This window comes from Leptopilina heterotoma, unplaced genomic scaffold (genome assembly GCF_015476425.1).
Source record: "Leptopilina heterotoma isolate Lh14 unplaced genomic scaffold, ASM1547642v1 Lhet_430, whole genome shotgun sequence".
Taxonomy (NCBI): domain Eukaryota; kingdom Metazoa; phylum Arthropoda; class Insecta; order Hymenoptera; family Figitidae; genus Leptopilina; species Leptopilina heterotoma.
This window is the reverse complement of record NW_025111082.1, coordinates 351,011-366,166: the sequence shown is the minus strand read 5'-3', so window position 1 is coordinate 366,166 and position 15,156 is coordinate 351,011. Positions and strand designations below refer to the sequence as shown.

Sequence of the window (15,156 nt, the reverse complement as noted above, 5' to 3'; positions counted from 1 at the left end):
CCGAAGATACTCGAATACACAAAATGTCTTTTATTCAAAGTGTCTTACTTCGAAAACGTATTAAATTAGCAAAAATGACTTAAATATAGACACTTTTACCGTCTACATTATATGTCTTAAATTATAAGCACTGAAAGTGACTTGTTTACATTTGTAAGACGCAAGAAATGTCTCAAATTTTTAGACACTTTGCATGAAAGACAGATGAATTAGTCATTTATTCCAGACTAGACGTTTTCAAAATGTCTAATGTCTTAAAATAAGACGTTTCGAAGACGCTAGTTTTTGCAGTGTTCGCACCATTGCCAGAGCTGACGAGTTAACTCATTTAATTTTGGGTATTGTACCCCGCCTGCTTTATTTACGTATGCTATAGCTGTAGTATTATCGAGTCGTAACAAAATTTCGCAATTTTGTTTTTCGTTTGCGAAACATTTTAATGCGAAGAAAGCAGCCAGGAGTTCGAGATAATTGATATGACATTTTCTTTCCAATTCACTCCAGAACCCATGACTGCTTACGACATTCCAACAAGAACCCCAGCCTGAAAGTGAGGCATCCGAACTTATTTCTAATGCGAATTGACGTGACCTTATACGATTTTTACTCGACAAAATATTTTCTTTCCACCAAAAAAGGTCCTCTTCTAGGTTCTTTTCGATTATCATGTTTGCGTCATAGTTGTCTGCCAGTAAGATCAAAGCCAAGTACTTTGCTCTTTCTAATCTTTTACAATAGGTAAGACTATATGTCACCGCTGGACAGCAAGAATTTAAGATCCCTAACAGTTTAGCAAAATCTCTTATTTTTATTTGACTACCTACGTTAAACTGGTCAGAGTTTAAAAATTCGCAATTTTTTCTCTTCTGGTAGTTCTAGTTGAAATTTTACCGAATCTATTATAAACCTTAGATATTTACATTTCTGCGAGGGTATTAAACAACTCTTTTTAAAGTTAAGAAGAAAACCTAATTTTTGGAGCAATGAAACCGTTTTTTCCAGGTTGAGTTTACATAAATTTCGAGTTTTTCCGATGCATAATATGTCATCTAAATAGATAACGGATAAGAGACCTTGTGATCGTAAATTATTCATGACTGGTTTCATAATTTTGGTGAAAACATAAGGGCTAGTGCATAAACCGAAAGGCAAGCACGTGAATTGGTATAAGATACCCTCAAATCGGAATCTCAAAAATTTTCTGTGTTCTATGTCTACGGAGACCAGATTAAAGGCGTCCTGCAAATCGATTGAACCCATAAATGCACCTTGTGTGCCCGAGTCGAACTTTTAGACCTGCTTACCTCCTGGTAAATATAATTTAACCCTAACCTGCACCTAACAAACCCTTGGTGTTTTTTTCCTCCTGCGTAAGTTCTATTTAACTCTGACAACTCCTTTTTAAGTCCTAATTGAACCTTAAACCCTGTATTGCTTCTACCACATTCTTACGCAATAGGAAATGTTACGTGCGGTACAAGATATTCAACTTATTATTGTTTTGCAAATTACAAAATTTTTTATTTTGAAAATTTCACGAAAGAATTCAATTATTTTCTAAAATTTTAATAAATCCTTCGAAAAAATTCAATTATTTTTATAACTAGTAAAATTCTTCCGAAGAATTCAATTAATTTTATAAATAGTAAAATTCTTTGCAGGAATTCAATTATTTTCAAAACAATTTTAATTGAATTCCTTAGATGAATTCAAATATTTTAAAATATTTTCATAAATTGCAATTATTTTCTTAAACTTTAATAAATTCTTCGAAATAATTCAACTATTTTTATAAATACTAAAACTCTTTGCAAGAATTAAATAATTATTAACCCAATTAAAATAAAATTAAACGAAAGAATTTAATTATTTTCAAAAATTCCCATAAAATTTAGTTTCAACAAGAATTTAAAATTTTTGAAAAACAATATTTAATTATTCTCAAAATATTTAAAAAAATTCTATATAAGAATTAAATTACTAGCTCAATACAATTTTTGAATATATTCGTCAAAAGAATTGAAATAATTCTATTATTTTCGAAAAGTAATTAAAATTCTTATGATGAATTCAATTATTTTGAATATTCTTAATTTTAATAAAATTCTTTAAAGAAATTCAATTATTTTCGAAACAACTTTAATTGAATTTTTCGAAAAAATTTCATGATTTTTAAATATTTCTATAAAATTCTTCATAAACAATTTAATTATTTCTTAAAATTTTAATAAATTCTTCGCAAGGAATTACTTATTTTCAATACAATTTTAATAAAATTCTTCTTCATAAAATTCAATTGCTTTCGAAATTTTCAATTAAAATTATTAAAGAAACTCCATTAGTTTAAAAAAAAATTCAAAGAAATTTTTCAAAAAAATTTAATTAGGATTTTTAAAAATATTAATAAAATTCTTTGCGAGAATTTAGTTATTTTTCTAAATAAAGAAATTCTTTGAAGGAATATTCTATTATTATCAAATTTTTTGATAAAATTCTTTGCAACAATTCGAAGATTTTCAATACATTAATTTTAAAATTGAAAATATTTGAAAAGAAAAATTAAAAAAAGATTAAGAAACCAAAATGTAAACAACAATTAACTTCAAACTGCGAATAGGTTACCGAAACATGTACTTTTTTATTATTAATTTATAAATATTATTTTTAACTGAAATGTTTTGACATTTTTTTTAAATAATAAAAATATTAATTTATGAATGTTTAAAGGTTATTATTATTAAACAATTTATTTATTTGCTGTAGTGTATTAGTGTCAATTAATGCTTAATTAAATCACTCAACAAGTCACTGAAAATAGAGCGTCTGTGTTCAGTTAGGTTCCGTAGCATAGTGGTTAGGGCGTTAGTTTCGTAGTCCGTAGTTCGTAGGTCGTAGGTTTAAGTCTCGCGTGCGTTAGATTTTATTTATTTCGTAGGTTTGCGTTTATTCCAATTTTTCTGTATTGTATAGGTATAAGTATGCAATTTAATGATTATATACACCGTTAAATAATTTAATTAACAAATATTAAATTAAAATTTTTTTTTATATATAAATGGATATGCATTAATCCCCACATATATACTAACATTATTTATGAATTCGCTATTGGTCACGATTAAATTAAAAAAAAAGTAAAAATCATTAAATAATAATGCCATTTATTAATAATTAAAGTTATTATAAAAATTAGTTAAAAATGATCTCAAATATGCTATGAGCAGTTTTTCCAGGGTTTTTGGAGAGGAAAGAATTCTGTAAGTAAGGGTCAAGCAGTATTTAATAAGGTTCTAGGAACACCTGCTTTCCCCTTTTTACCATCTAAATTTGTCGCTAACCAGGGGTTTGCAGGAGGTAATCAGAGTTAACTTGCAATGCAAATAAACTCTGCTTTCATCCTATTACATCCTTACAAACCCTCAGTTTTAAGGAGGTAAGCAGGTCTAAAAGTTCGACTCGGGTGAGTAAGTTTTTTGCGACCCGAATATCTTCTAACTTAAAATGAGGATTTATGTATGAATTAAGTTTTTTTAAGTTAAATATGAATCTATACAAACCACTGGGTCTTCTAGTCAGAAAGTAAGAGGACAAGAATTAACCTTTACAGTCTTTCACAATTTCGATAGCCTTTTTTGATAATAATTTTGAAATTTCGATTCGTAAATTATCATTATCTTTACAAGGTTCTGGTGGAGGGTATACTTGATGAGGAATAGTATGAAAGGGTATTTTATACCCCTGTATACATGATAAGATAAACTTATCTTGTGTTAAATTAGACCAGGTCTTGTAAAATTTACACAACCGACCGGCAACGTCGCTTACCAGATTTATTTCTTGTTCGTTGATCGGAGGTTCTGCTGAGTCGGAGTCTGTTTCGGCTTCTGAGTCCAATTGGAGTTCCTGATGTGTGTCCTGAACTTCGTGTTGGACTGGGGTTTCCATGTTACCCGCTGAGAACCGTTCACCTGCCGGGATTTTGCCTGTGAACCCTTCCAGTTTCCCTGAGACATTTTTTGCGCTGGAGATTTAAAAGAATTTTTTCCCGGCGCTTTAATTTTGGCGCTTAATTTTTCCACTGCTTGGGCATCTTTAATGAATTCGCCAAATTTTGCGCCATAGAGCCATTCGTCGGGAATTGTTGCCTCTAGAGTTTGCTTAAGCGACTTGTCTAAACTCGGTGTGATGAATGATTTTCTGCAAACTGAATGTTGGTGAAATACTGCGGCTATTAAGCGACCGGCGTCGCCTATGTGTTGTATGAGCTGCAGGCGATCAATTCCTTCTTCGGGCTCTGAAAGTAAAAGAGACATGGTGGCGGCTAGTGCAGACAAGGCTGTTCCTGTGCAGTTTTGAGTTTCTATAAAGTGTTGATCTCGTTTTATTCCAATGTCTGTCATTATAGGGACGATTTCGAGGTTAACTTTTGGTGCTTCTGTATATAAGTCGCCTGAGCGACAATACTTTTGCAATAATTTTCTTTGTTCCTCAGGAATTATGCCTTTTTGAATTAATTCCTTCCAAAATATTTTTAACTGAGCAGGTATGTCGACTTTAATGCCTCCAGATGAGGTTGGATTGTATCCTAATGCGCGTCTAGAACTTCGTTGTCTAGAGAGATATTTTCGTCATTTTCATCCATTGAATTCGAATCTGTATTATTTATTGACTTTTCCTGCTGATAGTCCTCGGCTAATGATGAACTTTCTGGATTTTTTGAATTATCGTTTTTGTTTTGATCATTATTATTTGTCTGATCTAACCTCAAAATTGATGTGTCATTTTGCTCGCTTTTATTTTTGTCTCGATTTTCCTCGGCATTACTTGCCTGCGTTCCTAGAATAAGTACATAAATTTGTTAGTGCTTATTGCACGAAATGTGACGTAAATATTCGTGAGGAATTTGTCACAAGGAATAAACCTTTATTAGGACTGACGATTCGTGTGGAATGACAGGAGAGCAAAAGTTCGTGTGGAACTTGACACGGTATTTTTCTTATAGAAAAATATCAGAAAATTTTCAGAGATTTTTATATAAAAAGAAAAAAGACTTTCGATGATTTTTACTTACCAGCTAACAAATTTTTTGACACGATGTCGTTGAGTCCAGAAGTGAGGTTAGAAACTTGATTTTCGAGTTTTTCGAGTCTATCCTCTTTTCTTTTCTTTTTGGAATCTTTTTCCCGTGATCTGCTTCTAGATCGTTTCCTTTTTGATGATTTTCCCATATTCGCGAACAATAAAAAATAAACTTAAATAAATATAACTTGGGAATGCGATTTTTATACGTCTGAAGTTTCGTTCACAACAAACAACAATGAAGGAAACAGCGTATCAAGAATAGATGGCGCTATTAAAGCGCGCGGAAACCTTTTTTTCAAATTTAAACTCTAAAGAAGTTGTGAAGTTTCAAGCATAACTAGACACTACTACATGTAATCTCGAGAACGAGGTGCAAATATAATGAGTATCGTTAGTTTTCATTGCAGGATGGCTTATAATTGACGAATTATTAATTTAATTTGACGGAATAATATTCTAAAGTGTTTGACAAAATTATTTAATTCTATCGAAAATGAACGAGTGCAGTGTAAACGTATTGAATTTGATCATAAATTGAAAATTATTTATAGTGAGGAAAAAAGCAATAGAACCGTGTGGAACAAGAATAATTTAGAAACCGTTATTCAAGTTTTAAAAGAGTTCGATATAAAATAAAATATGTAAGAACATAAATTATTTGTTCATGTATTTGAATAACTTGAAGGTATGATTTCGTCTATTGGCCTGAAACGTCTTAGGCGATTAGCTAAGTGCGTAGTCAGTTGGCTAACTGGCGGATTTACTCAGGCCAATAGAAGAATATAAGCAATTATTACGTTCATTTGTCTATTGGGCGCCGGTTAGCTAACCGCCTATATATATATATGGGACATTCCACGTCAACACGGACAGAGCTCTAAACAAAAATTGCTTTGATGGATTTAAACGTTCTAGGGCTTAAAAGATTTCTACATTCATGTACTTTAAGATGCCGATGGGCGTTTTTTGCAAAATTCCATTTCCGATGCCAATAGAACTATCAAAAGTCAAAAGGTCCAAAAATCTCAAAATACTTTTATGAATTAAAAGCAAAAAACGAGGTAAATTATTCTGTAACTCATTCTTTATCATTTTTTAGGGTTCTCGAATATAAATCTAAAGTTTTTTTTTAAAAATCCAAAATGGCGAAATCAATATGGCGGACAAAATTCAAATTTGATCAGATTCGATTAAAACTTGTTACTCGGGGGTTTTTAGGGTCGCTGATTACGAATCTGAAGTCACTTTTTAGAAATTCAAAATGGCGGATCCAATATGGCGGAAAAAATGTTCAAATTTGATCCGATTCCCTTAAAACGTGTTACTCGGGGGCTTTTGGGGTCGCAGATTATGAATATGAAGTTACTTTGTGTTTGAGACTTCAAATTCATAATCAGATACGCTAAAAACCACCGAGTAACACTTTTTAATTAAATCTGATCAAATTAAAAAATTTGATCCGACATTTTTTGAATTTCTACAAAGTAACTTCATATTCATATTCTGCGACCCCAAAAGCCCCCGAGTAACACGTTTTAAGGGAATCGGATCAAATTTGAAAATTTTTTCCGCCATATTGGATCCGCCATTTTGAATTTTTAAAAAGTGACTTCAGAATCGTAATCAGCGACCCTAAAAACCCCCGAGTAACAAGTTTTAATCGAATCTGATCAAATTTGAATTTTGTCCGCCATATTGAATTCGCCATTTTGGATTTAAAAAAAAAACTTTAGATTTATATTCGGGAACCCTAAAAACTGATAAAGAATGAGTTACAGAATAATTTACCTCGTTTTTTGCTTTTAATTCATAAAAGTATTTTGAGATTTTTGGACCTTTTGACTTTTGACAGTTCTATTGGCATCGGAAATGGAATTTTGCAAAAAACGCCCATCGGCATCTTAAAGTACATGAACGTAGAAATCTTTTAAGCCCTAGAACGTTTAAATCCATCAAAGCAATTTTTGTTTAGAGCTCTGTCCGTGTTGACGTGGAATGTCCCATATATATTGTATCTAATACTCACAGTTTCAGTCAATATTACATTCAATTGATAGTAGTTTATCTCCATTTGCGACATTTTTTGGACATACATCTAAAAAATTAAGGTACTAAAAATTTACATAAAAATGGGCAAACAATCGATGCTTCTTGAAAATTCAATTATAGTTGGTGAGGCACTTAGCGGCTGCTCTCAACCACGTGACATGTGTCCAAAGTACAGCCCGTAGGCAGATCTACGTGTCAATAATGTCGAGCTCACAATAATTGTTTGCCAAGAAAGACGATGCGAGGAGAAAGGCTTAGAAATTCTGATAACTTGTTCATTTTCCGTAGAAACTTTAGAGTTGTACACGCATAAGTCTGTCACATATATATATATATATATATATATATATATATTTCTCTCTCTTAGTCTAAATGCTATTTACGTATCTACCGAATCACCTACGCAAAAGAAAAATAGTGAACAATGCCGTATGCGCGATGTTATACATACGACTATGGTTAAAATATAGCGAGTACCTGCAATATATATATATACATATACAGTCTTTTCCTAGAAACCATCATGCCTAAAAATTTCGGTCATTAAAGAGTTAATGTAAATAAAAACCTATTTGTTTTTTCGATAAATGAGATGAAACTGGGCTGTCCAAATATTTGAAAAGTATGAAAGCTCAAAATCTTGAAATAGACGTTTCATAAATAGATTTTAGCCAATCACTCGGCCAATCATTTATTTTATCTTATTATATGTATGCTTAATATGTCATTGAGTTGTGTTTATTTTATTCAGCCGTTAGCCACTTAATGTATATAGTTGAAAATTTTCACCGATAATGTCAAGTGCTAATTAATATCCTGTATATTATTAATATTGATATATACAATTATTATCTGCTAAAGGCTTTTGTATATATCTATACTTAATATCTATTCGTATATAATAATATTGTTGTATTGTTTTACGAAACCTTACTATCAATTTTATGTTCAATTTTTCGCGTTTTAAATATGAAATATTATTATTCATTTGGTCGGTGAAAATTCATCGATTATCTTATTTCAAGTATCAATAGCATGATAAACAATATTTTTCACTGATATTAACGTGTCACGAAGTGAAATAAATAAACAACTTAAATAACTTATGTTTTTTTTTATTGATTAAAGATCAGACTTTTGTCGTAACAAAAGTCAGTCTATTCGTAGGTATAGTGTTAGGTACAATGCTGTTAGATGGTGGGTGAGCTTGGTATTTAACCCATCAATTGTTACTCAATCCCTTGATTCTAAACCTTATCTTATTTAATATAAATTAGGTTACTTAAATACAGAGTTTCGGCTGTTTTCCTAAAATTACCAAATTGACATAAAAATAAGTAGTTCAAGGGTTTACAAATACAAAAGTTTTACACGTGCGTTACACCCTCTTTGCTAGATATGTTTTACACCTGGAAAACGTTTATTTTGATAATTTCCTGAATCTTATAGGTTTGTCATCTAATTTACTTTCTTCGGACGTACTGGGTGTATATGTTACTAATTGAGGTGATATATCGTTTTTAATTTCGTTTTTTGTACAAAACAAATGGATACAAATTTTTGGGATATTATCTTTTACAATTTTAAAAAATCCACATTTACATAACATAAATACAGTGGTACATATTATAAAAATATATCCTAAATAACTGAGTGTTTCATTAACCGTTTCCTTCCAAGATTTAGTCCTTCTTTCCAAATTTATATTATTGATTGTATTTTCTATTTCATTTAATGTTTTTCCTAAACTAGTTATTTGATTTGAATCTACTTGGTTTTGTAACGGTATTATTCGGTCTTTTAACATATTTAACTCGTTCTCAGAATAGGGAATAGTTATATTTTTGAAATATTTTTTATATTTTACTATTATATTACTTTTCTTTAATTTTATTATTGAATCATCGAGGCTTAAGATGCAATTTTCTTGGGTTGTAATTAATGTTGGGGAGCTAATTGATTTTTCACTATTCTGAGAATTACATAAAATTTGTAAATTCATCGGAGATTGTGGTATAAAGATATATCCTTGTTTGTCCTTTAATTGAATAAAAACATATTTATCAATTTTCAACACACTCATTTCACAAGTTTTAATATCAATAGATTTTGTTTTTGATTTAATGATTTGTGTTTCGCATGTTTGTACGTCCGATAAAATATATGTAGGATGATTTCTCGAACAAATAAAACTTTTATCAGCTTTTTTACATTTTTCTATTTCGTTTTCGGATATAGGAACATAAAAGGTTTTAATGGAATTTATTAGGATATATTGTTCTCTAGGAACTGGAATAATAAAGTGATCTCCAATCTTTTGAGGAATAGGGATTAAATGTTGGATATAATAATCATCGGACTCTAATATAGGAACTTTAATCGAGTAGATTAAGGTTTGACTATGAATAACAATACTTATTTCAGACATATCTATAATATGTTGAAACATATTTTTATTTAATGGTATACTGAATTTGGTGTTATATTTATTTTCAAATTCTATTAATGCTTCTATTAGTAATGATGGTGTTAAAATTTGTGGATGCACTATACCGTGCTTTCCATCATTAATAGAATTTATCAACAAACCAACATCTTGACTTAATTCGTCAATAAGCATCGCTACTATAGTAATTTGATTAGAGAATATTATATTTTTTGTGTTATTATTTACTCCTTCTGTTAAACGATTAAATTTCTCTATATTTTCTTTACTATGTCTTAATAAGATCTCGGGATTGTAGGATGATTCTAGAATGCTTTTTATAACTTTAGTTTGGTTTTTTATAGCGCTCGCGAGTTTTGCATTGTTGTCGTATAATTTATCTAATTCTGAATTGACATATGATAGATCATTTTCGTCTAATGATCCAAATAATGTTTTTGATACAGTTCCGACGAAATTAAAGAGACCGCGTTTGTTTCTATTGACTTTTCCTATTATTTCATTAAACAGTATTATTTGATCGTTTAATCTTTCCAATCTAGCTTTAAGTAATTTTAATTCGAAGTGTTCTGTGCATCTTAAACATATGTTGTATGTAGCGGTGTATATTTTCTCAATTTCTTGATAACGAGTGTCTATGTTGTCGGTTTGTATAGCAAAGAATAGATGCCAAACTTCGTGGTAAAGTTGGGCTTTTCCTAAATTTTCTGCGAAAATTGTTGTATCCGCTAGCGGTGTAAATGTAATGGTCGTTATGTTAGGGATGATGGTGAGAAGTATCAGTAGGATTTTATTTATAAAATCCATTTTCTGTAAATGGAAAAATATATTTTTTTTTATATAATGTATGTATTTTCACCTTCTCTTTTTTTTTTTTTTTTTTTTTTTTTTTTTTTATTTATTGATAATATGGCTTTAAGCGGTTAGCGTGTGTTAGATATGTTTTGTTGTTGATTTGTATTCTATAATTTGCGTTGTGTAGAGCTTCTAATATGACTGCGGGTCCGAACCATTCTTGTTCTAACTTTCCTTTCCTAATATTGTCATTATGTATAAGCACTAAATCTCCGGGTACATATATTTCTTGTGGAATTACTATTCTTGAATCTTGTATTCTTTTATGTTTTTCTTTTGATTTTAAAATGTTATCTCTAGCTGTTTGAATGTATTTTTCGTGTCTTTTTTTCCATAGATTTATTAGATCTTCTTGATGTAAAGAAGGGGTTGTAGCCAGTGCAGATGGTAAGTTTGCTTTTCTTCCGAAAGTTAGTTCAAACGGTGTGAAGCCTGTGGTTTCATGTTGAGTTGTGTTATAGGCCATACAAATGATTTTTAAATTTAAATCCCAATTGGTGCAATTGTCTGCTATGCTTGTTTTAAGCAGGTCTTTAACTACTGCATGAGCTCTTTCTAGACTACCGTTACTTTGAGGGTGAAATGTTGTAGTTTTAATATGTTTGATTCGGAATAATCGTTCAAACTTATCGACTAAATCAGAAATAAAATTTCGTCCTTGATCTGTAAGAATGTGTTTTGGTGAAGAGAATATGTAGATATAATGATCTAGTAGTTCAGTAAGAATAGATTCGCTTGTTGTAGTTTTCAAAGGAATTAATAACAAATATTTTGTTAAAACATCTTGAATTGATAAGATATATTCGTTACCTTCTTGTGTAACTGGTAACGGTCCAAATATATCCATAGCTATTTTGTCGTTTGGCTCTAAGGGTGTGTCTGGGATTATTGCTGGTTCTCTTCTTCTGATTCTGGTCAATTTTTGTTCTTGACAAGTTTTACATCTTTTTACTGCTTTAATAATATCTTCTTCCATTCCTTTCCATATCCCTTTTTCTCTTGCCTTTATTATTGTTTTATGTTCTCCAAAATGTCCTGTGGAAATATTTCCATGTGCTTCTTGAATAATTGCATCCCTTTCTTCTATTGTTAATTCTCTTGTCATACTAATACAAACATTTGTTTTTAACTCTTCTTCTGTGATGTTCATTCTTTGTCGAAGAAAATTAATTATTGTTTTTATTTCTTGTTGTTCTAAAGTTGAGAATAGAGGATCGCATATGTGAAATCTTAATGTTTTAAATCCTTTATTTAATTGTTGTGTGATACATAATTGTAATTTATTTATCCAATTTGACAAATGGTATTGTTCTAAACAGATAAAATTCCTTTTTGGTTCAATTAGTGGAATATCTTTGTAAATTTCTGTCCAAAGTTTTCCATTCGCATTTGGTTTGATTGTGATAATGTCATTTGGAGTAGTCTGTTTCCAGATTTCGTAATCATTTATCAACAATGCATCGTCAGTGGTTGTGTTTAAAAGTTTCTTCAAATTTTCAAGTTTATCTGGATCACCTGTGAATTCTTGATCTAATATTTGATCTATTTCTTGTGTTGTCAGATGTAATCTAGATAGTGCGTCTGCTGCTTGATTCTCTTTACCTTTTTTATATTCGATGACATATTCGTATTCCTCTAATTTAAGTCGCCAACGTAATAGTCTTGATGATGGATCTTTAACATTAAATAGCCATTTTAATGCTTGGTGGTCTGTTTGAATAATGAATTTTTTTCCTAGTAGATATTGCCGTAATCTTTTTACTCCCCAAACAATTGCTAATAATTCTTTTTCTGTAGTGCTGTAATTCGTTTCCGCTTTATTTAATGTTCTAGAAATATAACAAACGGGATGTCCGTCTTGAGAAAGCACTGCACCAATACCTGTATTACTTGCGTCTGTGGTTAAGGTGAATTCTTTCTCATAATCTGGATATCGTAATACTGGTGATGAACATAAGAGTTTCTTTAATGCATTGAAACTTTCTTCACATTGATTTGTCCAATTGAATGGTTGATCTTTCTTTGTTAATTCTATTAAGGGTTTAGCTACTGTTGAGTAGTTCATGATAAACTTCCTGTAGTATCCTGAGAGACCGAGAAATGATTTAACTTGTTTTTCATTCATTGGTTGTTTAAAGTTTTGAACTGCTTCTATTTTATTTGGGTTTGGTTTGACTCCTTCTGATGTAATTAGATGTCCTAGATATTCTAATTCTGGCCTTAAGAATTCACATTTGTCTGGTTGAAGTTTCAACCCAGTTGCTCTTAATCTGTCGAACAATGTAGTTAAATTTTTATTGTGTTCTTGTAATGTTCTTCCGAATACAACGATATCGTCGAGATAGGCAAAACAAATTTTTCCGATGAGCCCTCTCAATGCTGTATCAATCATTCGTTGAAATGTTGCGGGTGCATTTTTAAGTCCAAATGGCATTCTGTTAAAATGAAAATGTCCATCAGATGTAGAAAAACCTGTATATTTTTTTGACTCTTCTTCCATTGGGATTTGGTGAAATCCAGAACTCAAATCAAGTGCTGAAAAATACTTTGCTTTTCCCAAATGGTCGATAATATCTTCGATTATCGGTAAAGGATATGCATCTAAATCAGTTTTGTCATTAAGTTTTCTGAAATCTATCACCACACGCCATTTCGTTATACCTGATGCGTCTTTCTTTTTTGGTACTATCCACAAAGGTGAATTGTACGGCGTGTTAGAATGAGAGATTATGTTTTTCATTATCATATCATTTACCTGAGTATTTGCTTCATTGCGATGTACTTCTGGTGCGCGATATTGTCGTTCATTTACAGGTATATTGTCCTTTAATATTATTCGATGTGAAGCAAGGTTGGTACAAGGTAAAGGATCTCCTGGAAGTCCAAAAATGTCGTGATACATTGTGATTATTTTCTCTATTCCTTCTTTGTTTTCCATTTCTATGTGATCAAGCCTAACATTCTCCTTTAATAACTTAAGTCGTTTATTAAACTCTTCTATTGTTAATGCATGAATAACTTCTCTTCTATCTGGTAGTGTCTTTATGTGTTTGTATTTGATTTCTTCTTTACGAATTTGCATTGGTTCGTTTGTTGGGTTACATAAAGGTACTTTTATTTCAGAATTGCGAATGCGAAAAATTCCATCAGGTACATAGGGGCAATCTTCTATAATTATATCCCCATGTTTCTTATGTATTTCTATAGTAATTAGTTGAATAGAATTTTCTGGTAAAATAATCGTGTCAGTTTCTAAAGTGTGTGTTATCTTATCTAGAGTGAGACTATTGTTACAAAGATTAAAATTGTAATTTCGTAAAAACGGTAACCCAATTATTCCATCTTCTGGCATTGGAAAATCGTTTGGAACAATTAGAAATACATGTGTTTTTTCTTGAAATGTTAAATTTACTATTTCCGTGGTTGTGTGAGTGTCCTTACCCATTTTAAATGTTTTTATACTACTTTCTTTTTTACAGTTTTCATCAATCAATTGTTCTTTAATTAAATTAACTGATGCTCCACTATCTACTAATAATCTGGCTGGTCGTACTGTTCCTGATAGGTTTCCTCGTATTGAAACGAGTTGTCCTGAGATGGTTGATACTCGGTTTCCTCTATCGTGTTTAGTTCGTCTATGTCTGATTCTGTCTCCGTCTCTGGTGTTTCTAAAGACAGGTGGTTCACTCTTTGAGGTGGTCGGTTTGTGGAAGTTCCCGAAGGAAAATTTTTTTGTTTAGCATAACATTGGTTTTCGTTGTGTCCTAATTTTTTACAAAAGCTACATTGCATTAAAAGTCTTTGTTGTAGTGGGATGTTATGGTTTGGAACCTTTTTATCAAATGATTGATATTTTGATCGGAATTCTGGTTTTGGAACAGGAATCAAATTTTTTTTAAAGTTTGTAGTTGTCGCAGGTTGTGATCTTGCAATTGGTTTGTTTCTTATCTTATTTCTTTCTATTAACCAAACTTCAGATTGAATAGCTAATTGTTGAGCTTCTCTGATATCTTTAGGATTTTTTGATAATACCTTATCAGAAATGTCTTCCCGTAAATTTAAAATGTATTTTTCTAAAATGGTTTGCTCCTCGTTGTTTATGGATATTTTTCTCTCCAAATTAGTTGGGTATTTTGCTTGTACAGCATACAAAAGTTCGTTTCTCTTTTGATTGAATCTTATGTTGTAATTTTGGGTAGATTCTCCAGATCCTTGGATAACTTGAGCTAATTTTGTTCTATGTGTTTCTAAGGAACCTGTTGCCCCGAAATTAGTTCTTAAAACTTCGAATAATTCTTCGTAAGTTTCGATATTTAGAAATCTAATTGCTTTTTCTGCTTCTCCTTCTATTCTTTCGGATATAATCCAATTTAACAATATTCCTGGATTACTACATTGTTTTTTAATTTTTTTTATTAATGTAATAAATGATTCTACACCTATGTCGTCTTGTCCGTTGAATTTCTTTATTAATTTTACTGCGTCTCTTGCTGGGATTAAATCGAGATGAATTTCTTCCGTTTTGTTTGTACTGTGTAAAGTGTCATCTTTTGTTTGTTTTGTGTCATGTTCAGTCGTATTGGATTCTTCGTCAGATCGGAGTAAATTAAAATTTGCGGCTAAAGAAGAGATTTCTTCTTTTCTTTGATTAACTGCTAACTCTATTCTTTCCATTCTGTCTACAATAGCTTGAAGAGTGTTTTTTATCTCTCCTGTATTTGATT

At 30.9% G+C, this 15,156-nt stretch overlaps 1 protein-coding gene across 1 annotated transcript; it reads right to left on the bottom strand.

Annotated features, from left to right (window-relative positions):
- Positions 1-4,585: 4,585 nt before the first annotated feature.
- LOC122506765 (GATA zinc finger domain-containing protein 13-like) lies at positions 4,586-5,228 on the bottom strand. Its single transcript, XM_043619078.1, has 2 exons — positions 5,072-5,228; positions 4,586-4,836 (listed from the first exon to the last, which is right to left on the bottom strand). Exons 1-2 carry the CDS (start codon positions 5,226-5,228, stop codon positions 4,586-4,588), a joined length of 408 nt encoding a protein of 135 aa, XP_043475013.1.
- Positions 5,229-15,156: the final 9,928 nt, after the last annotated feature.